The sequence below is a fragment of the Palaemon carinicauda genome, chromosome 41, assembly GCF_036898095.1.
Source record: "Palaemon carinicauda isolate YSFRI2023 chromosome 41, ASM3689809v2, whole genome shotgun sequence".
In the NCBI taxonomy this organism is placed as follows: Eukaryota; Metazoa; Arthropoda; class Malacostraca; order Decapoda; family Palaemonidae; genus Palaemon; species Palaemon carinicauda.
Window position 1 is genome coordinate 51024869 of NC_090765.1, and position 23251 is coordinate 51048119.

Sequence of the window (23251 nt, forward strand, 5' to 3'; positions counted from 1 at the left end):
AGGCGATCTGCCATGACATTCATATCGCCCTGAATGAGCCTCGTTACCAGCGTGAGCTTTCGATCTTTTGACCAAATGAGGAGGTCCCTTGCGATCTCGAACAACTTCCTCGAATGAGTCCCTCCCTGCTTGGAGATGTAAGCCAAGGCTGTGGTGTTGTCGGAGTTCACCTCCACCACCTTGTTTAGCTGGAGGGACTTGAAGTTTATCAAGGCCAGATGAACTGCCAACAACTCCTTGCAATAGATGTGAAGTGTCCTTTGCTCCTGATTCCATGTTCCCGAGCATTCCTGTCCGTCCAGTGTCGCACCCCAGCCCGTGTCCGATGCGTCCGAGAAGAGACGGTGGTCGGGGGTCTGAACAGCCAATGGTAGACCTTCCTTGAGAAGAATGCTGTTCTTCCACCACGTTAGAGTAGACCTCATCTCTTCGGAAACAGGAACTGAGACCGTCTCTAGCGTCATGTCCTTTATCCAGTGAGCAGCTAGATGATACTGAAGGGGGCGGAGGTGGAGTCTCCCTAACTCGATGAACAGGGCCAGCGATGAAAGTGTCCCTGTTAGACTCATCCACTGCCTGACTAAGCATCGGTTCCTTCTCAGCATGCTCTGGATGCATTCTAGGGCTTGGAAGATCCTTGGGGCCGACGGACAAGTCCGAAAAGCTCGACTCTGAAGATCCATACCCAAGGAGACAATGGTCTGGGATGGAACGAGCTGAGACTCCTCAAAATTGACCAGGAGGCCCAGTTCCTTGGTCAGATCCATAGTCCATTTGAAAATCTCCAGACAGCGACGACTTGTGGGAGCTCTTAAAAGCCAGTCGTCTGACGGAGCCGGACACAAGATCATGATACTGCTGCACAGTCTGTAAACTGTCAATCATGGGCAAGCGAGGAAGTACAGTGACAACCCGAATCTGTCTAGACTGTCTGGGTCGTACAGACAACTCCTTAACAGGTTGCTGAGGTTGCCGCACTGCGTCACAACAAGTCACTTCTGTTGGTTGTTGAACGTCTTCCCCGTGACACATTGACTCCGTAAACAAAAAATCCTCTAACAAGGACTAAGCTTGGACTGCATGCCATGCAACACAGCTCAAGGTCTATGGGAGCAGGTGTGGTAACAGACGGGATTAGCGACTGAAGTGGAACCATTACCTTCCCTGTAAGCATGTTATGCTTAAATAAAAGTCCATAAGAGGTTATGCAGTTAAAGGCTCCCTCCAAATGACAGAGTCCTCAAGGGAATATCAGAAGGAGGGAGAAAAGAACTTTCTCATCTACAGGGACCTTATCCTAGAAAAGCTAAGTTCTCTGAGTGAGGGTTCACTGGTGCAAAAGCAGCAGACTAGAAGGCAACGTTATGAAACTGCTTGACAGTCTAGTGAGTTGGCAACAACCCAAGATGTGTTGAGAAGCATGCGGTAAGGTATGCAGAGCATGATGTATGCAGAGTATGCTGTATGCAGAGCATGCTGTATGTAGAGCATGTTGTATGCAGAGCATGCTGAATGCAGAGCATGCTGTATGCAGAGCATGTTGTATGCAGAGCATGCTGAATGCAGAGCATGCTGTATGCTGAGCATGTAGTAAGCAGAGCCTGCTGTAAGCAGAGCCTGCTGTAAGGAAAGCAGAGCGTGTGCATGGCGTTTAACATTTCTCAGAAATTCCATGACCAGTGCTAGAGTGCTTTATGCATGCTTGCATGGGGTTTAAACCATGGTATGAAAATGGAGGTAAGGTATGCTGAACAGCAGAGTCAGAACGAGCTGGAACAACAATAGTTGTGGTTTCCTCTTCAAGACTCCGTTGAGGGAACACCTGAGGCTCAGTCTGCAAAGGCTGAATAAAAGACAAGCAGAAGGAAGGCGCATGGGTGGAGGAGGCTGACTCCTAGCATGAGTGGTTGAACCCAAGGGTTGCGCTTGCTGAGCGGTTGGCGGAAGCGGAGTAGCAAGTTCCAGTTCCTGTGGTGTGAGCGGAGCGCGATGAGGAAGAGGCTGCGCAGAACAAGGTAAATGTCTCGCAAGCTGAGGCTCCTGAGGCGCAAGGCTAAGGTGTTGTGGTGCTTGCCTTGTGGAGGGTTGAGCTCGCTGCAGCGAGAGCTGAGGAGACTGACTCATGGACGGGAGAGGTTGTTGTACCTCAACCGAGTGTTGCATCACTGGTGGAGCAGCAAGTGGAGGCGGAGGAAGAGAGGTATAATCCTCCTGATCCCATTGTAAAGGTTGCCTTAAGGAAGGCGGAGGCTGAACACCACAGGTAACAGCAAACTCAGCACGTGGCTCAACATCGTACGCCTGGCAGGTGGTACTGCGATCAGGCGGAGCGAGCGTAGGCGGAGGGAGTGTAGGCGGAGGCGGAGGAGTAACACTCTCAGCCCGACACTCACGTATTAAGTCCGAAAGCTGTGCTTGCATGGACTGTAGTAGAGTCCACAACATCGTACGCCTGGCAGGTGGTACTGCGATCAGGCGGAGCGAGTGTAGGTGGAGGGAGTGTAGGCGGAGGCGGAGGAGCAACACTCTCAGCCCGACACTCACGCATCAAGTCCGAAAGCTGTGCTTGCATGGACTGTAGTAGAGTCCACAACATCGTACGCCTGGCAGATGGTACTGCGATCAGGCGGAGCGAGTGTAGGTGGAGGGAGTGTAGGCGGAGGCGGAGGAGCAACACTCTCAGCCCGACACTCACGCATCAAGTCCGAAAGCTGTGCTTGCATGGACTGTAGTAGAGTTCACAACATCGTACGCCTGGCAGGTGGTACTGCGATCAGGCGGAGCGATCATAGGCGGGGGGGAGTGTAGGCGGAGGCGGAGGCGCAACACTCTCAGCCCGACACTCACGCATCAAGACCGAAAGTTGTGACTGTATGGACTGCAGTAGAGTCAACTTGGGGTCGGCAGACACTAAGGTCTGCTGAGGTAAAGCCTTAACAGCAGAGATCTGTTGCGGCAGAACCTTACTCCTCTTAGGCGGAGTGTAATCAACTGATGACTGAGGAGAGTCAGAGCTAACCCAATGACTGCATTCGGGTTGTGAACTTTAACTTCGTACGTCTGGCATAGGTCTGGACTTAACGTTTAAGAGGTCTTGAGACCTGAGACCAGCGTTACTCTGCCTTTATTTTCTCCCCTAATCTCTTCTGCAGACGAGCAAAATAAGGGCTCAATCGTCTGTGGGTGGGAGTGACGGTCTCGGTAAGACACGCCCACAACCACCGAGGATACTTCTGTGCGCCGATCAAGGCCTGCTGAACCCTTATGCCCTTCGACATTGCTTCTCCCCTGGGCTTGGGAGCTTGCAAGAGGTCCCGGACTGGGAGGACGACTGGCGCGCACAAAAGTACCCTCACGCACTAATCACTTATCACTTTGATTTCTGTTTGCACTTATTTCACTGAACTCGAAACTTTAAGTGGTTTGTACCTGAAATACGCAATTCTATCCTTTCTCAAAGTTAGTAATTGCGAAAACAGAATTACAATGTAACAGAAAAATCTAATGAAAGATAATTCAGTGGCTGGAAAGAGACTAAACACTAGATCACTCTAGAAACGTTTAGTTTCTTCCCCTAAAGAGACTAGGGAGAAGAGCAAAAACGATAACGACGTTACTCGTACGCCTGGCAGGCTTGAATGAAACGTTTATCCTCTTTCTCCCTCCGTCTCTATCTCTCTCTCTCTCTCTCTCTCTTGACTTAGAACCTGAGAGAAGAGCCCAAACATATATATCGTTAAAACATATTATTGTTAAAGGAAAAAACTGAAAAGTTCCTTTATTAGGATCAAAACCATTAAGTTAAGAAAGAATGAACAAAACGCTAGACACGGTTACTCTTACTGCAACGTGAAACCGTGAACATTCTTTCTCTATCGTAACGATAGAGTGCAAGTTGAACGTTCTGAACGTCAACAACTGCAGAGACAAAACAAAACGTTAGTTCAACTTTGAAAACAGTACGAGACTATCAAAGAAATTCTTTCAAACTCTGTGGCGGAAATAGCATAATATGTTAACAGGTAAAACCGAAATGACGGGCTCAAAGTTTATTAACTTCGGTAAAAGACCGCCTACTATTAGGAAGGTCGAATATAAACAAATATAAAAATTAATTTTAATGAGTTTATAATAAAAGGAAGTTAATCGAAGAGGCCTATAAGAGGCGGAGAGATATAAAATAAATCTATAACTTTTGTTAAGCAAAATTAAGAAAGAGAGTCTATAATCTCTTAGACACCAACACTTCCGTCTAAGGGAAGGGTCGGCCATTGAAAGGTGAACGAGAGTTCATACTCTCTCGTCACCATAATTAATCAAATTAATTCCAAAAGCTAACTAAGCTAATATAGAAGTTTCCAGTAAAGCGACAGCCGAAATCAAAGAGAAATACTTCACCAAAGTCGTGAAAATACTCCAAGAACATAAGCGTATCCCAGAACGTCTTGCCGGAAGCACGACAGAGGAATAATTGAGGAGGTGTCAACAAGAAGTACTTGAGTACCTGGCCACAGGTGGCGCTGGTAAATACACCCCCTTCTAGTATTGTGATAGCTGGCGTATCCCTCCATAGAATTCTGTCGGGCAACGGAGTTGACAGCTACATGATTATCGGGTAAGTTTAATATTGAAAAAGTACCTTCTAATAGCAAAAGTAAAAAGTAACTCTAAGTCTGAATAGTTTATTACTGTTCATAGAAAATTATCTAACTAAAACACCGAGTTCAGATTCTGAAAGAAAAAAGTACTCTGAAAAGAAGTTACAAATAGTACCCAGGAGTTTTACCAGTTGTGAAAAATGATGGAAAGGTACACGAAGTACAACATATAATCATCTTGAATAATTTCTCCCTCACTTCAATATGTCAAGTAAATTTATCTAAAAAATTATATACAGTACAATATAAAAAAGGAAAAACATTTAAACAGTAACAAATCTGAGACTTACCTTTAAAGACCAAAAATTTGGCCCGAATATAACTGAGAAGAGGTGAATAAGAATAACACCAAATTGCGCCTCTGTTACATCTATAAATCCAAACCTTAGTGTACCTGGAAAAATAAAACATAGAAGAATCGATTCCCTTCTAATAATAAGAAAATCCTTTACATTCTATTATATTGGTTATTTAACTTCATTATATACATTTGATGCATACGCTCATTTATTTCAACTACTTCATTTAAGAATTAATCTACATGTAACATATTACAGTAAAATCATAAGACAGAATTAATCTAGAAGTAACATGTTACAGTAAAATCATAAGACAAGGACAAAGAAAAAGCTTGATAAATAAGAGAATAATGGTTACATTAGCCAATAATACCAGTTAATGGAGTGTTCTTCAACCCACACCTGAAAAGCCCTTACCTTATTCAAAACTACAACTTAACCCTTTTACGCCCAAAGGACGTACTGGTACGTCTCACAAAACTCATCTCTTTACCCCCATGGACGTACCGGTACGTCCTTGCAAAAAACTGCTATTTAAATTTTTTTTCATAATATGTTATTTTCCTTAGTAAAATAAATTTTTTAATATACTTACCCGATGATCATATAGCTGCATCCCTGCTGCCCGACAGAAAAAGTCTACGGGAGGAATACGCCAGCGATCGCTATACAGGTGGGGGTGTATATCAACAGCGCCATCTGTCAAGTAGGTACTCAAGTACTCGATGTCAACAACGAACCAATTTTCTCCTCTGTCCCACTGGTTCTCTATTGGGGAGGAAGGGTGGGTCCTTTAATTTATGATCATCGGGTAAGTATATTAAAAAATTTATTTTACTAAGGAAAATAACATTTTTCAATATCAAACTTACCCGATGATCATATAGCTGATTCACACCCAGGGGGGTGGGTAGAGACCAGCATAACAAGTTGACATTATGAGCTAAGTATTCCGTATTTTATTTTAGCAGTTATTCAAAATAACAAGCATAAAATAAATAAGTACCTGGTAAGAAAGACGACTTGAACAATTACTCTGCCTTTTTAAGTACGTCTTCCTTACTGAGCCTCACGATCCTCATAGGATGCTGAGCGACTCCTAGGAGCTGAAGTATGAAGGGTTGCAACCCATACTAAGGGTCCTCATCAAAACCTTTAATCTAGGCGCTTCTCAAGAAATGATTTTGACCACCCGCCAAATCAAGTAGGATGCGAAAGGTTTCTTAGCCTTCCGGACAACCCAAAAATATTTCAAGAGAAAGATTAAAAAGGTTCTGGAATTAGGGAATTGTAGTGGTGGAGCCCCCACCACTACTGCACTCGTTGCTACGAATGGGCCCAGAGTGTAGCAGTTCTCGTAAAGAGACTGGACATTCTTAAGATAAAAGACGCGAACACTGATTTGCTTTTCCAATAGGTTGCGTCGAATATATTTTGCAGAGATCTATTTTGTTTAAAGGCCACGGAAGTTGTGACAGCTCTAACTTCGTGTGTCCTTACCTTCAGCCAAGCTTGGTCTTCCTCATTCAGAAGGGAATGAGCTTCTCGTATTAACAGTCTGATAAAAATAGGATAAAGAATTCTCTGACATAGGCAAAGATGAATTCTTAACTGAACACCATAAAGCTTCAGACGGGCCTCGTAAAGGTTTTAAAATAGAACTTAAGAGCTCTTACAGGACATAATACTCTTTTTAGTTCATTTCCAACCATACGATAAGTTTGGAATATCGAACGATATTGGTCAAGGCCGAGAAGGCAGCTCGTGTTTGGCTAGAAAACCAAGATGAAGAACATGTAGCCGTTTCGGATGAGAATCCGATGTTCTTGCTGAAGGCATGAATCTCACTGACTCTTTTAGCTGTGGTTAAGCATATCAGGAAAAGAGTCTTAAAGGTGAGATCTTTCAGGGAGGCTGATTGAAGTGGTTCGAACCTGTCTAACATAAGGAATCTTAGAACCACGTCTAAATTCCAACCAGGTGTAACCAAACGACGCTCCTTCGTGGTCTCAAAAGACTTAAGGAGGTCCTGTAGATCTTTATTGTTGGAAAGATCTAAGCCTCTGTGACGGAAGACTGATGCCAACATGCTTCTGTAACCCTTGAGAGGGAGCTGAAAGAGATCGCTCTTTCCTCAGATATAAGAGGAAGTCAGCTATTTGAGTTACAGAGGTACTGGTCGAGGATACGGATACTGACTTGCACCAGTTTCGAAAGATTTCCCACTTCGATTGGTAGACTCTAAGGGTGGATGTTCTCCTTGCTCTAGCAATCGCTCTGGTTGCCTCCTTCGAAAAACCTTTAGTTCTCGAGAGTCTTTCGATACTCTGAAGGCAATGAGACGAAGAGCGTGGAGGCCTTGGAGTACCTTCTTTACGCGTGGCAGACGTAGCAGGTCCACCCTTAGGGGAAGAGTTCTGGGAACGTCTACTAGCCATCGAAGTACCTCGGTAAGTTATTCTCTCGCGGGCCAGAGGGGAGCAATTAGCGTCCACTTGTCCCTTCGTGAGAGGCGAACTTCTGCAGTACCTTGTTGACAATCTAGAACGGAGGGAATGCATATAGATCTAGATGAGACCAATCAAGTAGAAAGGCATCTAAAAGAACTACTGCTGGGTCCGGGATAGGTGAGCAAAGTATTGAGAGCCTCTTGGACATCGAGGTTGCGAAGAGATCTATGGTTGGCTGGCCCCAGGAGACCCAAAGTCTCTTGCATACATCCTAGTGGAGGGTCCAATATGTTGGAGTTATTGTCCCTTCCTACTGAGACCATCTGCTAAGACATTCAAGTTGCCTTGGAAGAAACTTGTTACTAGTGAAAAGTCTAGACCTGTTGAACAGGAGAGGAGGTCACTTGCGAACTCGTACCATGTCAGAGAGTAGGTCCCTCCTTGCTAGGAGATGTACATCAAAGCAGGGAGTTGACCGTGTTCACCTCCACTACTTTGCCTTGAAGGAGAGACCTGAAGCTTTTCCAGGTCAGACGTACTGCCAGAAGCTTCTTGCAGTTGAAATGCATTGTCCTTTGACTCGAGTTCCAAAATCCCGAGCATTCCCTACTGCCTAAGGTCGCACCCCAGCCTACGTCCGATGCGTCTGAGAAGAGAACGTGGTTGGGAGTCTGAACAGTCAGGGGAAAACCCTATCAAAGGTTGATAAAGTCCTTTCATCCAGTCAGACCAGACTTATCTTCCGGAAACCGGGATCTAGACCGCTTCTAGCGTCTTGTCCTTTTCCAGTGAAGAGCTAGATGAAACCGAAGAGGACGGAGGTGTAGTCTTCCAAGTGACACCAATTGAACCACGGATGACAGTGTCTTAACCAGACTCATCCACAGCCTGACAGGGCCGCGTTCCTTCTTCAGCATCTTCTGGATGGATAGCAGGGCTGGGGGTTGATCGTCTTGTTCAGCCATGTCCTCATCAGAGGGTTCCTCATCCGAAACTGATGAGGAAACGGCAACGGAGTGGGCAACGTCTGACTCGCTGAATCCGGTCGCACTGGTGGATGCGTGACGGAGCCGGACACAAGATCATGGTACTGCTGCACAGTCTGTGAACTGTCAACCATGGGGAAGCGAGGAAGTACAGCGACAACCCGAAACTGTCTAGACTGTCTGGGTTGTGCAGACAACCCCTATCGGGTTGCTGAGGTTGCCGCACTGCGTCACAACAAGTCACCTCTGCTGGTTGTTGAACGTCTTCCTAGTGACACACTGAACGTCCACAACCACCTCCGAGAGTCGCTTAACGATAACGTGCGACTGGCAACCCACACTGGGTCGCACCGGAGGAGGAATCATCTCAACTGGCGGACGTGAGTAGGAAATCTCAGCGTCAACAGGGCGTACAACCAACCGGTAGGAAGGTTGTTGGCAAGAAGGTTCTTCTCCGTAAAAAATCCTCTATCAAGGACTAAGCTTGGACTGCATGTCTTGCAACAAAGCCCAAGGTCTAAGGGAGCAGGTGTGGCAACAGACGGGGTAGCGACTGAAGCGGAACCATTTACCCTCCCTGGAAGCATGTTATGCTTTAATTAAAGTCCATAGGAGGCTAAACAGCTTAAGGCTCCTCTCCAAATGACAGAGTCCTCAAGGGAATATCAGAAGGAGGGAGAACAGCACTTTCTCATCTACAGGAACCATGTCCGAGAAAAGCTAGGTTATCTCAGTGAGGGTTTCACTGGTGCATAAGCAGCAGACCAGAAGGCAACCTTATGAAACTGCTTGACAGTCTGTGAACTGTCAAAAACTGAACTGTCAACCACAACAGGAGCGTGAGGACATACAGCACTGGTGTATTAGTAGCAGACCAGAAGGCAACGTCATGTAACTGTTTGACAGTCTGTGAGTTGGCAACAACCAAAGTTGTGTGGGGAAGCCTCAACTCCTGACTGACTAGTTTGCTGCGGGCGAGTGGCGGTAACCACATTGTGTTGCGGAGGCTGACACACCGTGTCAAAACACGGCAGCTTGTGGTAGCTCACGCACGGCAACGGAGTGCTCCGTGTGTCTGTGGGAGTCATCATACGTCTGGCAGGGTTGACTGTGCATGGGTGGAGGAGCTCTCACAACAAGAGTGTGGGAGCAGGCAGCCATGCCGGGCGCACAACCGTGGTAGGTTGTAGGCCCACGGGTGCATCGTCAACCTTCTCCGCAGCAGAGTTGCCAAATTAGCGATTTTGTGCTAATTCATTGCCTTTTTACAGTATTCTATTTTAGCTACTTTCTTTAGAGAAATTCCAAATGACTTTAGCTACTTTCTAGCTACTTGCAAGCCTATCTAGCGACATTTGAAAATTTGAGTTGGCAACCCTGCTCCGCAGTCGGAGTGTGGGAGCTGGCAACAACAAAAGTGGAGTGCTGGTGCGTGGGAGGGACTGCCGTGGGTTGCGGATCATGCCGCATTGCGGCAAAACACGGCAGCTTGACAGCACCTTCCCACTGCTGATGCGGTAGCTCACGCATGTCAACGGAGGGTGCAGCATGAACATGCGTCTGGCAGGGTCGACTGCGCATCGGTGGTGGAGCTCTCACAGGTGGAGTGTGGGAGCAGGCAGCCGCAGTATCTGCTGAGCGCACAACCGTGGCAGGTTGTAGGTTAACAGGTGCAGTGTCAACCTTCTCAGCACGATACTCCTGCATGAAGGAAGCAAGCTGAGACTGCATATCTGCAGCATAGACCACTAGGGTCTATAAAAGACGGCAACAAACGGAGCTACTGTCCGTTGTGACTGAGGGTCTAAAACAGCTGGTGCGGCAACAGACGGAGTTACTGCCTGTTGCGGAACCACCTTGCCTCTCTCGGAAGGTGTGCAGTCGTCGGATGACTGCAGCGAGTCCGAACTGACCCAGTGGCTACACCTAGGCCGTTGGACTTGCGCGGAAGGGACCGACTTGCATTTAAAAAGCAGCAAGATTGGTCCATGGTTTCTGCGAGAAACCTCTTCCGCAGACGAGGAATAAATGGGCTCTCTCGTCTTTGTGTGGGTGGGGTGATCACGTCGGCAACGTGTGTAGATACACCCGAAACCACGGAGGGAAACGTCTGTTCGTCGATCAAGGCCTGTGGAACCCATAAGTCCTTCGACATTACTTCTCCCCTGACTTGGGAGCTTGTAAGAGGTATCGGACTAGGTGAACAACTGGCACGAACAGACGAACCCTCGAACGCAACACTGTAACACTTTGCGCATATCACTTTATCACTTTTGATTTTCTGTTAGCACTTATTTCACTGAAATCGAAACTTTAACTGATTTCCACCTGAAACACGCAATCCTATCCTTCATTAAAAGGTAGTAATTGCGAAAACAGTTTACAATGCAACAGAAAAACATAATTAAAGATAAAGAATTCAGTGGCTGGAAAAGAGACTAAACACTAGATCAAATGAACTACGTTTAAAATCTCTCACCGCATAAAGCCTGGGAACAAGAATAAAACTCTAGAAACGTTTTACCTTCTTCCCCTACAGCGACAAGGGAGAAGAGTAAAAAAAACGAGAACAACGTTACCCGCTTGAACGAAACGTTTATTCTCCTCTCTCTCCCTCCGTCTCTATCCTTCTCTCTCTTCTCTCTTGACTTAGAACCAAAGAGAAGAGCCCAATTATATATCGTTAAAACATATTATTTGCTAAAGGAAAAAACTGAAAGGTTTCCCAAATAAAAAGTTCCTTTATTAAGAATTTAAACCATTTAGGCTAAGAAAGAATGAACGAAACGCTAAAATCGGTTTACTCTTACTGCAACGTGAAACCGTGAAATACTCTCTCTCTATCGTAACGATAGAGCGCATGTTGAACGTTCTGAACGTCAACAACTGCGGAGACAAAACTAAACGTTAGTTCATCTTTGAAAACAGTACGAGACTATCAAAGAAATTCTTTCAACAACATAAAAATAAAAAGGGGTATAAATTCTTAAAAGGTAAATACGATATGACGGGCTCAAAGTTAATTAACTTCGGTTCCAAGTAAGGACCCCCTACTATTAGGAAAGGTCGCATATAAACAAACATAAAAATTAATTTTTATAAGTTTATAATAAATGGAAAGTTAATCGAAGAGGCCTTAAAGGCGGAGAGATATAAAATAAATAGATCTATAACTTGTTAAGCAAAATTACCAAAAACCTAAACACACTTCCGTCTAAGGGAAGGGTCGGCCATTTAAAAGTGAAAGAGAGTCCATACTCTCTTCGAGTCCATACTCTCTTCGTCACCAAAATTAAATCTATCCAAAACGAGTTCAAGTTTTGAAATGAAGATAAAACCCCTGCATAGTGAAAGCTCAAAACTGGAATAGTGTACTTCACCAAAACGTTGTGAAAACAAAACCAGTTAGGGACGGCGTATTCAGTAGGTCTTGCCTGTGGCACGACAGAGGGAAAATTGGTTCGTTGTTGACATCGAGTACTTGAGTACCTACTTGACAGATGGCGCTGTTGATATACACCTCCACCTGTATAGCGATCGCTGGCGTATTCCTCCCGTAGACTTTTTCTGTCGGGCAGCAGGGATGCAGCTATATGATCATCGGGTAAGTTTGATATTGAAAATTTGATATTTTTGAGAAACTTCAGGCATTTTCCAAGAGAATGAGACCAACCTGACCTCTCTATGATGAAAATTTAGGCTGTTAGAGCAATTTGAAAAATATATATTGCAAAATATGCTTGAAAAAAAATGGCCCTGGGGGTTAAGGGTTGGAAAGTTCCATATAGCCTGGGGGTGAAAGGGTTAATGCAATTGCACTTTTGTCTGTCCCAAGAACAACCTTTTGTGTTGAAACACTGGACATCTGACTCTGCCAGTTCTCGAGTTCTCTTATGAATTCTAAGGTACTGTATGTCACACAAAACATAGGGACATTCAGATGCTTGACACCCCTCCCCAATAGCGAATCATGCATACAGTAGACATGACTGATGGGGCTATGTTTAAACAAGTGTTTTTAATATACAAAATGAGTTTTTTCGTGAAAACTCATTCATCATTGAGTGACTTCCTCCCATAGTTTTTCCCTTGCAATTTCTTATAGGTGAACTGGTAACGAATAAACAGGGTAAATCAGTGGGTAGAATTAATACCTGTCCCATGGAGATCTGTCTTTAGTCTACTGATTCAATTCAGGTTAACCAGGGTATATAAAAGACTGATAGGTTGGTATGCAAGTTATGTAAATAACAAAACTAAAAATTAAATATAAACAATAAAATTTAATTACTTACCAGACACATATGTTTGCCAATGGGCACAATAAAAGAGGGTGACAGCCATCATACACTGAAAGAACATCCAGTAGGGATGGGTTCCTAGTCGAACAGAACATGCCACTCCCAATGAAACAAAAACTGAAACAATGCAAGATTCATTAGACAGCAAAGCATTAACTCTAATCTTCTACAAATACTCTGAGACTAAAAAATGTGAAATCCTGATTTTTAAATAATATAAAATATTTCCCTCTTAAAGCAAAAACAAATAAAATTGCTACTCAAAGTACTTTTGATTTAACACCATTTTGTTTAATGGGCCTAAAGAACTGATCATGACATTAACACACAATTTCTCTTTCAGTATTAGATATGTAAAGATGACTACTAATGACTGCACAATATTTCTTGACTTAGGTTTCATATATACAACTGGCAGCAGTTACTAAAACAGAGGCGGCAGTGCCACTGAAGATATCCTTCATTTTCACTGGCTAAATGATTTCATGTAAATTTCTAAAGTTGTTCAAATTCACTTTGACCTTCAGCCTTGGAGTTGGGGGGGGGGGAGGAGGAGGGGGGGGGGGGGTTGAGGCAGGGATATAACTTGAAGGACTCAGGTTTGTATAGTTAGGAAAAATAGATTAGCTTAAAGATTCCTTTTTTATCCTCTACGATTACAAACCCTCGCCCTTCAATAGTAGCCTTATCCTTAGATGGTAGGAAGTTCTTATAACATAACAGCCTGGTTTACTATCCAGGGAAATGTCCAAGCACTTTGGTCCTGTAGAGGAGCAAATGTGATGACTCCTGTCAAACTCCTAACAACCTGGCCATGAAGACGTGGCAGGTGTTAGAGTAGATCACTACCAGGGACTGGTAGATGGTCAAAGAAAACTTACATCCGTGGAGGACATGTCACCATGTATGGTCATTATAAAAATGAGTTACATACATTTGGCCATCCTCCCCCTCCTCACTTTGGAGGATGGGGAAGAAACTTCTAAACTTTGATCATGTGGCTCCACTACAAATAACAGAGCGAATGCTGCACCCCATGGAAGGGTAAGAAAGGAGGAGTAGAAGGACCATCGATTCACCTCTCATTCTAGGCTCACATCGCGACCGCTATCTTAGAAGAGATGATTCTTTTCTTGTGAAGAAGCTAGATTAGTTACACAATATACTGAACAACTACCACCAGGCCATGGATATCAGTATTCAGGAACCTGTGAATACACTCCCGTAGTTAATATGCAGAGATGGTTCCGTCATTACTCAACTCTTTGTTTTCAAGAATTAGGCCCCTAATATGTATTTCCTGAGTGTCGAGATAGATCCGATTATCTGAATTCGCGCATAAGAATCTGGGACAATGGCTCAGTTTTGAAAGAGACCTACCACTGGTGGTATGAACTTGAGCTCCTTCCTGTAGTACAGAACTCCTTCCATGTGGTTGAGTCCATGTAGTTTTTCCCCTCCCGCAAAAGTGACAACAAACAGTGCTTCTTGCTCTCTTGAGGTGAGAAAGAAGTCAAAACGTTCCGCAAGTGGTGAAAAGGCCACCGCCCTTTATTCCTAGCTGTAGTAGGTGTCCTCATTCTCATAAGAACCGAACACAAGTAGCAGGTGCATAAGCTTCTGTACTGTGCGGTCAATGCACAATTCTGACTTGTGGCTGCTGATTGCATGATTCCCAATCTCGGCTACATATCGAATGGTTCCAAATCTCGTGGGAAACAATGATCATGGAGAGCAAAAAAGAGGTGACTTGTCTTACCGGTGAGGAACACAATTGGAACTTTCTCATGAAGTCAAAACATGAAAGGAAAGAGCACAATGAAACCTCTGCACTCATAAAAGGGGAAGATCCCATAGTGACGACAACGATCATAAGTTCTTCTTCCAATGGTATCGTTTACTGGGAAAGCTGAAACCGTGTCAAATAAGTGCTGTGAACACCTGAACCTCATACCAAAACATATTTTTGGTGAAGGAAGCATTTCCATTATGAAACCTATTGCCCCATACGTACGAACGTACTAGGTGTACAACGTAATAGGGTTATCTCCTGAGTAGATATGTTTCCAGTACATACAGTCCCTCTCAATTGTACATGAGGAAAGATCGGTCAGGGGTGTTCTCGTCACTTGGCTTGGCAAAGTAAATACATTTACAATGCATACCGTCCCTACAACGCATATTTGAGGAGACACCGCAGAGCATTCATAGTGGCCCTGATCTCATTGTCTCTTGACAATTGTTGGAAAAAAAATGGAAAGAAGGTGGCACCCTTTTATTGTGATCGTGAGTACGAGAGACCGGTCTTATACAATACTGAAAGCTGGTAACCTGCAAGATTACCTCTATCATGTACCACTCTGAGATGGGCATGATCTTGGTACATGCCGCTTTTCTCTCGCATTGTTGGGATTGGTTATTGGAGACACGTAGCTGCGTTGACTGGACATATTAGGTGACGTCTTCTTCTTCGGGTGAAGAGTAGCACTTGATCGATGGCACTACATTCAGTACGTGACCAAACACATGTGCAAAAGCAGCGCATACCAATGTTTGTTACCATAGGGACAACTCTTGATGCTCACTGCTTTCGGGAAAGAGAGACTGTCCAGGAAGGAGAAAGAATGCTCATAAGAAACAGAGCACAGATGCAGGTGTGCAAGCACCTGTACCGCATATCGATACTTAAACTCAGTGACGGAAAAGTTCCAGGTACGTACCATATCACGCCACGAACGAGTGAGAATGTACTGGTGCCAAAGCTGCACATGCCAATGTTTGTTCTTGAAGGGACAATTCTTGTCACACACCACTTCTCTATTCTGAAAATGAGAGCAAGAGAATCCAGGAAGGGGAAAGAAGGGTAGAGTCTTTAATTCCTACCAACAGTATACATGCTCATTTTCATGGAAATGAGCACATGTAGGAGGTTTGTGAGCACTTGTACCACGTACCAATACATATACTCAGTACCACATTGTCTCTCCCACAAATTGCAAAACTGGGAGTCTCAAGTAGACAGCTCTTATTGATTGGTCTTCCTCGAAATACATCCTTGTTGTCTCACGTAGACATCTCCTATCGATTGGTCTTCCTGGGAAATGCTTCCTTGTTGTCCAGCCTCAGTGTGGTAGAATCTCATAATGAGTATTTTGTGTACAGTATTGTAGTAATCTGGCATGTGTAGGGTTCTTGCTTTTGGGGAACCGACATGTGAGGATCTAGCATGTAGGGATCCAGCACATTGTACATTCCCGGAACATATTCATAGGGATCCCGTACAACATGATCAAGTGAAGTTTTCAAATACAGAATGTCTAGGGCGTGCTGGCAAACTAGAACTCTTAAGTCTCTCCCATTACTAGAAGAGGTGTGCACTCAGAAGGTGACGGGTGCACAGGCTAGTGGAAAAGAGATGAAGGTAAGGGAGAAGTGGAGGAGGTGCGATAGAAGTGGAGGAGGAACCTCAAGTTCTCCTAAGGGTCATTAAGGCCTATAATGATGCTCCAACCAAGATGAATTCATGGGAACTCCATGAAGAGATGGCACAACCAGGTGATACATTCTTAGCACTTTTCTGAGAACGGAAAAACACTGAAGGAAAGAAGAAGGGCAGTGCCATCCTACTTTAAGCTCAACAAAAGTAAGACCTTCTTCCTCTAATGATGCACATCAATGTCTAAGGATTACCATCCTCCTTAGGAATTCAGTATGTTGTTCTTGTTGTTGTCATCATCAGGTCACACAAGCAACGGAATAAACAGCAATGAGGAATGATGTCTAACAAGAACAAGAATGTGGTTATTGGCAGGTCTGTACAGAAAACTGTCACACAGCGACAGTTGTCAGAAAACCAATAGAAATCCGTCCTTCCTTCTAAATATCCCTCGCCGACGACAAACTGCTAACAAAATTTACTAAAAGAAAAGGCAAAAGATTAAAAAAAAAGCCTGCTGAGGGCGATGGAAGTACACCTGTATGACCCGGCATCTGAAAACTAAGTGACTTGTCAGTTCATGCCAAGGGGTTTCCAGCCCCTCGTTGAAAAGCTTCACTGAAAGCATACACCTATTATAGAATGAAGGTTCATATTCGTGTAGAAACAAATAACAATTCCAATCTCTGAAAGTTAGGAAAAAGATAAGCATAATACACTTACCAGTGGAAAGGGAATCACAGCCATGATCAAATAATTCCCCTAGAGGGGATGATGTACCAGTACGACGTGCCTGTTTGCCATCAATGGCATCAAGACTCTGATAAAGAAAAAGTCCCAAGGCACAAAGAAAACAAGCCCACCGTGGTACCTGTTCAAAAAGAAAAAAAAAATTATAAAAAAACTTTATTCACTTTTAAACATATTACCATAGGTAGAATAAGAGTTCTATACTAATGGGCATGATCTTTACGGGATTTTTCAATTTGCAATTCAAAATGAGTTCTTGTATTATGGTATTCTACACTCTATTTGCTATACTACTATAGTCCATTTCTTTTAGCGAATCATATTTGCACCGACTCGCAACGGTGCCCTTTTAGCTAGGAAAAGTTTCCTGGTCGCTGATTGGTTAGAATTATCTTGTCCAACCAATCAGCGATCAGGAAACTTTTCCGAGGTAAAAGGGCACCGCTGCGAGTCAGTGCAAATCTGCATCGCTAAAAGAAATGGACTATAGTTAGTGGAATGTTTCTTTGTAAATCATTTTGTATTACAGGCTAGGTGAACACTAGAAATTTATTGATGGGATAAAATCCTCGAAACAAGGCTTGCTTTGACAAAACATTATGTTTAATTTTGCTTTACTCTGGGGTTAGTAGTACCTTTGGAAAGTCTTCCAAAAAGAAGACGACTCGGGACTCTCAAATCATTAAGTAGGTATAAAGTATACAAGAAAATCAGCTTCATAAGTGATGGTTCTCTCCTCACATGTGTAGCATAATCTACAACCACACTACCTTTACTTCTACATTCAAACTTTCCTTCTTTTTGTTTGTAACCTTTATTTATTTACTATAGACTTAGATTTTTTTTGCATTAATAAAGGCCAGTAATATAATTTCCTATTCATAACCTAACTTTGTCTTGACTTTTCAGGTTTTATTTCTTATAAACCTTTGTATATATCCACTTTACATTGAACTGTACTTCCTAATTGGGATGAATACAGAACGAGTACTGTGTATATGTTTGTAGTGTTTTGAAGATAAACGGCCTATAAAGAGAGTGTTAGAAGGCATCAGACTTCAAAGGTCAAGGAAAGGCTATAATATTCAGCATGACTCCCTAGAAAATTGAAATCTTTTATTCACTGTTTATGTCTGAATTAGTACCCCTCGGACTTCTCAAGGCTTTTGTGGAGTCATATTTAACTTATACCTTTCTTGGTATAGCGTTATATCATATGTACTGAGCTTTTAAGTATACCGTACAATCCCTTTTTACTTGCTTAAGAGGATCGTATTCTACAAAAGCTCATTATCTTTTCATTGGCTTAAGCATTATATTATAATTTCATTTGAATCTTTCACTAATATATGTTGCAATGTATTTATATGTGAATCATTCATGTCACAACTGTTATTTCCCTTTTCTGTTTTCTTGGGCATTTGTAAGTTGCCTTACAATCATTGCCCAATAGATTGCCCAACTTGGCAATCTATTGGACAGCGGTTCGAGACACACTCAACCTCGACAGTTTCTAATAGTATCTACAACCTCATCACAAATGTAAGCAAGGGACGCGAGGTTTTGGGAGAGCCTACAAGTCGACCTGTTGAGTCATCAGCAGCCATTGCCTCGTTCTCCCTGGTTTTAGCTTGATGGAGAGGGGCTTGGGTGCTGATCATATGTGTAATGGTCAGTCTCTGGGACATTGTCCTGTCCTTAGCCTCTGCCATTCATGAGCGACCTTTAAAGCTTAAAACCTTTATTGTACTTTAAGATTGTTTTTCTAAGACCTAGTATTGCATAGTGTTAACTGGGGTTTCTTATTACTGTACTCTTGTCATGGTTGCCAATTTGGTTTTACTGGTCCTTCTGCTTTGATTTTGCTGGAAATTCAAATTATCGAGGGAGTTGTGAAGTAATATCAGCTGACTTCCAATAGCCCGTGAATAAAAGATTTCAATTTTCTCGGGAATCATGCTGGATATTCTAGCCTTTCCTTGACCTCTGAAGTCTGATGCCTTCTAACACTCTCTTTATAGGCCTTGTATCTTCAAAACACTACAAACATAAACACAGTACACATTCTGTATTCACCCCAATTAGGAAGTACTTGTTTACTGTCCGGCACCTGAAAACAAAGTAACTGAACTCATATTACTGTGGGGGGGGGGTGTATTCCCCACCCGCTGGTAACTACTGACACCTCATTAAATTTTTAACGGCCAAATTCCAGCTACACTGAAAACATAATCCCATTAAAGGACGGGTTTCTATACATGTGGGATCAAAAGTTTTGCAAATTAGCATTTTTATACTTTCATTGCCATATTTATGTACAAAAATAAAATTATTTTCTAGCTAGCGACCACAGAAACTTAGGCACTATCCTTTGATGTCTGTCATCTTTAACCCCATCTTTCTTTTCTTCAGGGTTAAAATCATGGAACCTTAGGTAAAATTTAATACCGTAGTTTCTAAATTGAATTAAGACTGCATTAGTGTAAAGAAATAAGCATAATGTTAGAGTTAGCAATACAGTACCTATTTGAAACACCTAACTGTACTATGAAAAAACTTTAATCAGATATAACAAGAGTACTGTACTATATATTCATTATTAAGTTAAATACAATTGTCTATAAATATATACAGTATACTATACAGTATATAAAATGACACTTGTTAAATGCAATTTTCGTTTTCAAAATTATTAAAAACTTTCAAGATATTTCTTTCCTAGCAACATATCTTGTTATTATTATTATTATTTTTACTATCCAAGCTACAACCCTAGTTGGAAAAGCAAGATGCTATAAGCCCAAGGGCCCCTTAGAAATCAAACAAGGCAGCAATGGTTTTATAACAATTACCTTAAAAAAAAAAAAAAAAAAAAAAAAAAAAATAAAGCTTTGTACCTCAACACAAAATACACTACAAATCACAAACCTCTTGCTTGGCATCTGGGCTGTAGTAAACCAGAATCAAAGATGTAGCAATGTTGACCATTAAACCACTGATGGTGATTAGATTGGGGGCCAGGGTCATTGGACACTGCTCTACCAGCCAGCACCACCACTTCTGCATCATTGGATCCATCAAAGAGGAAGAGGCACAGGAGTACTTGTGCTCCTCCAAACGACGCAACTGAAAATCCTTGAGTTGCCCCATCTTGCTTTGAGGATTTCTTTACGGAAACAATATGTATATACCGATATAAAATTGTTTTTCCAATCTCACCAATTCCAACTATTTTCTGGTAGGGTAAACACATAAACTTATGACTTCTATCACTGAAGTGTTAACTGCCCTATTATCCTAAGAATCCACCACAGTAAAAAAAACTTAAATCATCTGATCATAATCTTGAAACCTTTAAATGACACATCAATCATCAATGTACTTTTCACATGGCAGCCAAAGGTAAGTCATTTCACAGATTTCATAAAATCTCTGCTGGAAAACTTCCTTGCACCATCACAAATGCCTGAAAAGATAAGAAAAAAAAAAAGTATTACTCATGTGGATATACACTATAAGACAAAATATAATTACATACGTGGATATACAAAATAAAAAAGAATTACACGTGGATATACAAGACAAAAGGAATTACAAGTTGATATACATAACAAATGAGAATTGCACACGCAGATATACAAATATGTAAATGTAAATTTTGCCTATATCAATACAGGTTCAAGAGAATATGTACTGTCAAAATTTAAATATCCAGCATACAAATATAACAAACTTCAAAAGCAATTTGTATTTTTCCTAGCTATACAAACCTGTGTCCTTTAAAATAGGGAATTCGTTAACGAGGTAGTTAACGACAGGTGGTGAGCATGGGCGAGCAGCCTCGGACACCCCACATGAAAGGGAGGACTGAGAGTAGTGATTGAGGTGGGAAGTTTAACAATAAAGGACTCAGATTTGTAGTAGGAAGTATACACATCATTTTTAAATACCGGGTATGTTATTTGTTCCTACATGTATAAAAAACCTTTTGTCCTTTTAAATAAGGATACTCGCAGAATCGGAACTCCTCCTAGAACTGAAACTGGTTTGGTTATTTTCCTCTCTGGAAGAGTTGAAGATACCTGAATCCATACAGAAGCAAAGGACATTACTCCCATAACCTCGTGTCTGTCTATCGTAGGGACGAATAGGCTAATAGGCCTTGGCCTGACCGAAAAGATTGGTACATGGTCAAAACCGGGATCCCTTTCTCCAAGGAGGAGAGCAGGCCAGAGTAATATACCTAGTGTATGATGATAAACGGGCTATTATATTCCCTAATCCTCCTAATCATCTAGGGAGGATGGGGAGACACTCTTCGCTAGATTCTAAAGTCAGATCCAGCAAGGAACGCTTCGACCACTTTGTCCCCAAGAGTGCGAAAAAAAGAAAGAAGAGGTAATCACTCTACCTTCATTCCAGACTTACAGCTATGTTACCATAGACAAGATGCTTTCTGTCCTTTGTGGGAACTTGGATGAATACACAACTACTTGAGTAACCATCACAGGACCAATCACAAAGGAGTCAAGGACTTGTGGGTATACGCTACGAGTATACAGTACTCCCATAGATTTAAGGCCATGAAGATGTCCTGGTGTTTACACACCCAAGCCTTCAACACCAGGCTGACTGCAAGATTCCCCTGTGAGTTCCAGTCTTACCTGGTATCTTGACCCTCTCAGTGGTCAAGATTGTCTCATGAAGTCAAAAGAGATCGAGTTCCTCAACACCACTTTCTTGGTCCTGCCAGTGCTAGGGAAAAGTCGCTGACACTCTGGTCTGAAGAGTCGGGTCTACTTCCGATAGCAGAGCAGAGCCCTCACAGGACATAAAATCATCTCTTCTCAATCGCAAACTGAGAGAATGGATGGAGAACCTTTTGATCCTCAAAGCTCCTCACAAGCATAAACAGCTCACTCAAGGAGAGGTTTACAACCTTACGTTGAAAGACCATGCTCAAGGCTGAGTGGTAGCTTTTGACAACCGTGACTGAGAAGTACTTCTCTCTGCAAAAGAAAACAAGGAAATCCACAATATACGCTAGAGTTGCTTCAATTGGAGAAGTACAGTAATCGTTCTTTGACACCTGTTGAGATAATGCCAATAGAGAGTTATTGGGTCCTTTGACTGGACAGACAGTACTAGATAAGATCCTTTTCTCTGGTTACGGTTCATTTTCCCTTTGCATACTCATACACCTAATAGTCTGGCCTATTCTTTACATACTGTATTCTCCTCTGTCCTCATATACCTGACAACACTGAGATTACCAAACAATTTTTCTCTAAAGGGGTTAACTACTGCATTGTAATTGTTCAGTGGCTAATTTCCTCTTGGTATGGGTAGAAGAGACTCTTTAGCTATGGTAAGCAGCTCTTCTAGAAGAACACTCCAAAATCAAACCATTGTTCTCTAGTCTAGGGTAGTGCCATAGCCTCTGTACCATGGTCTTCTGCAGTCTTGGGTTAGAGTTCTCTTGCTTGAGGGTACACTCAAGCACACTATTCTATCTTATTACTCTGGATAGTCTCCAATCATAAAGTTCAAGCAACTTCACGGACCGGTGGTTTCTCTGAAGGTGCGGCCGACAGATGAGTGGGGAACATTCGTGTAGTTCTCTTGGGTCTTTTGACTAGAAGTATTAACAGATTGGGATACCACTTAGTATAAGGCTATCTGGGGATCAACAAGGTCATCCTGAGTCATGGCGTAATCACAATTCAGTTGATTAGCTAATAGATCAGGCTGAAAGGAGGAAAGGCGTTTTGAGTCCAGGTGATCCCATGTGTGTTGGAAGGAGTCTTTGCACACAGCCAATGGGTGAGAAATGGGGGAGCTTCCCGTTTAGCCACAAGGCAAACAGATCAATCCAAGGAAAAACCACACAAGGCAAGAAGCCTCTCTGTTACACAGGGAAGTAGGGACCACTCCAACCTTACAAAATGCCCCTTGGCAATTGAGTATCTGCTAGTAGATTCCGCTTGTCCCGAATGTACTTGGCTGACAATGCTACAGCATGGAATGCTGACCAGACATGCATCAGCTTCGTCAGTTCACAGAGAGGGAGCGAGACTGTGGCCCCTTGCTTGTTGACATATGCCACTACAGCGGTGCTGTTGTTCAACATCATTTCTGAGTGCCTCCTCAAAAGTTCTTGGAATGTTTACAGAGATAGAAAGGCTGATTGTGTTTCCAGGATGTAGACCCCCAAGACCAATGGGTTGTTCAGATGATCTCTCTACACCTCCTTCGGCACGTCTGAGAACAGTTGCATTTCTGGAGGTGAGGTTTTCCTTGCTCAGCTGCCAGGTAGGATCATCCCGATCCTCCCGTCCCATTGGAATAGTTAGGAATGGGGGATCCAAGGG

The 23251-nt window shown here is 42.9% G+C and overlaps 1 protein-coding gene across 6 annotated transcripts in view; it reads right to left on the reverse strand.

Moving 5' to 3' along the window:
* bbc (choline/ethanolaminephosphotransferase 1 bbc) overlaps nt 1-23251 on the reverse strand; it is an 88861-nt gene that overhangs the window by 61511 nt on the left and 4099 nt on the right. For all 6 annotated transcript variants that reach the window (XM_068364696.1, XM_068364698.1, XM_068364699.1 and 3 more), the window contains exons 2-5: nt 19809-20346; nt 16854-17001; nt 12689-12811; nt 4949-5052 (exon numbers count right to left, since the gene is read on the reverse strand). In XM_068364696.1, the coding sequence (XP_068220797.1) occupies nt 4949-5052; nt 12689-12811; nt 16854-17001; nt 19809-20030 (597 nt within the window). In that variant the 5' untranslated portion in view covers nt 20031-20346. The remainder of the gene's footprint in view (nt 1-4948; nt 5053-12688; nt 12812-16853; nt 17002-19808; nt 20347-23251) is intronic.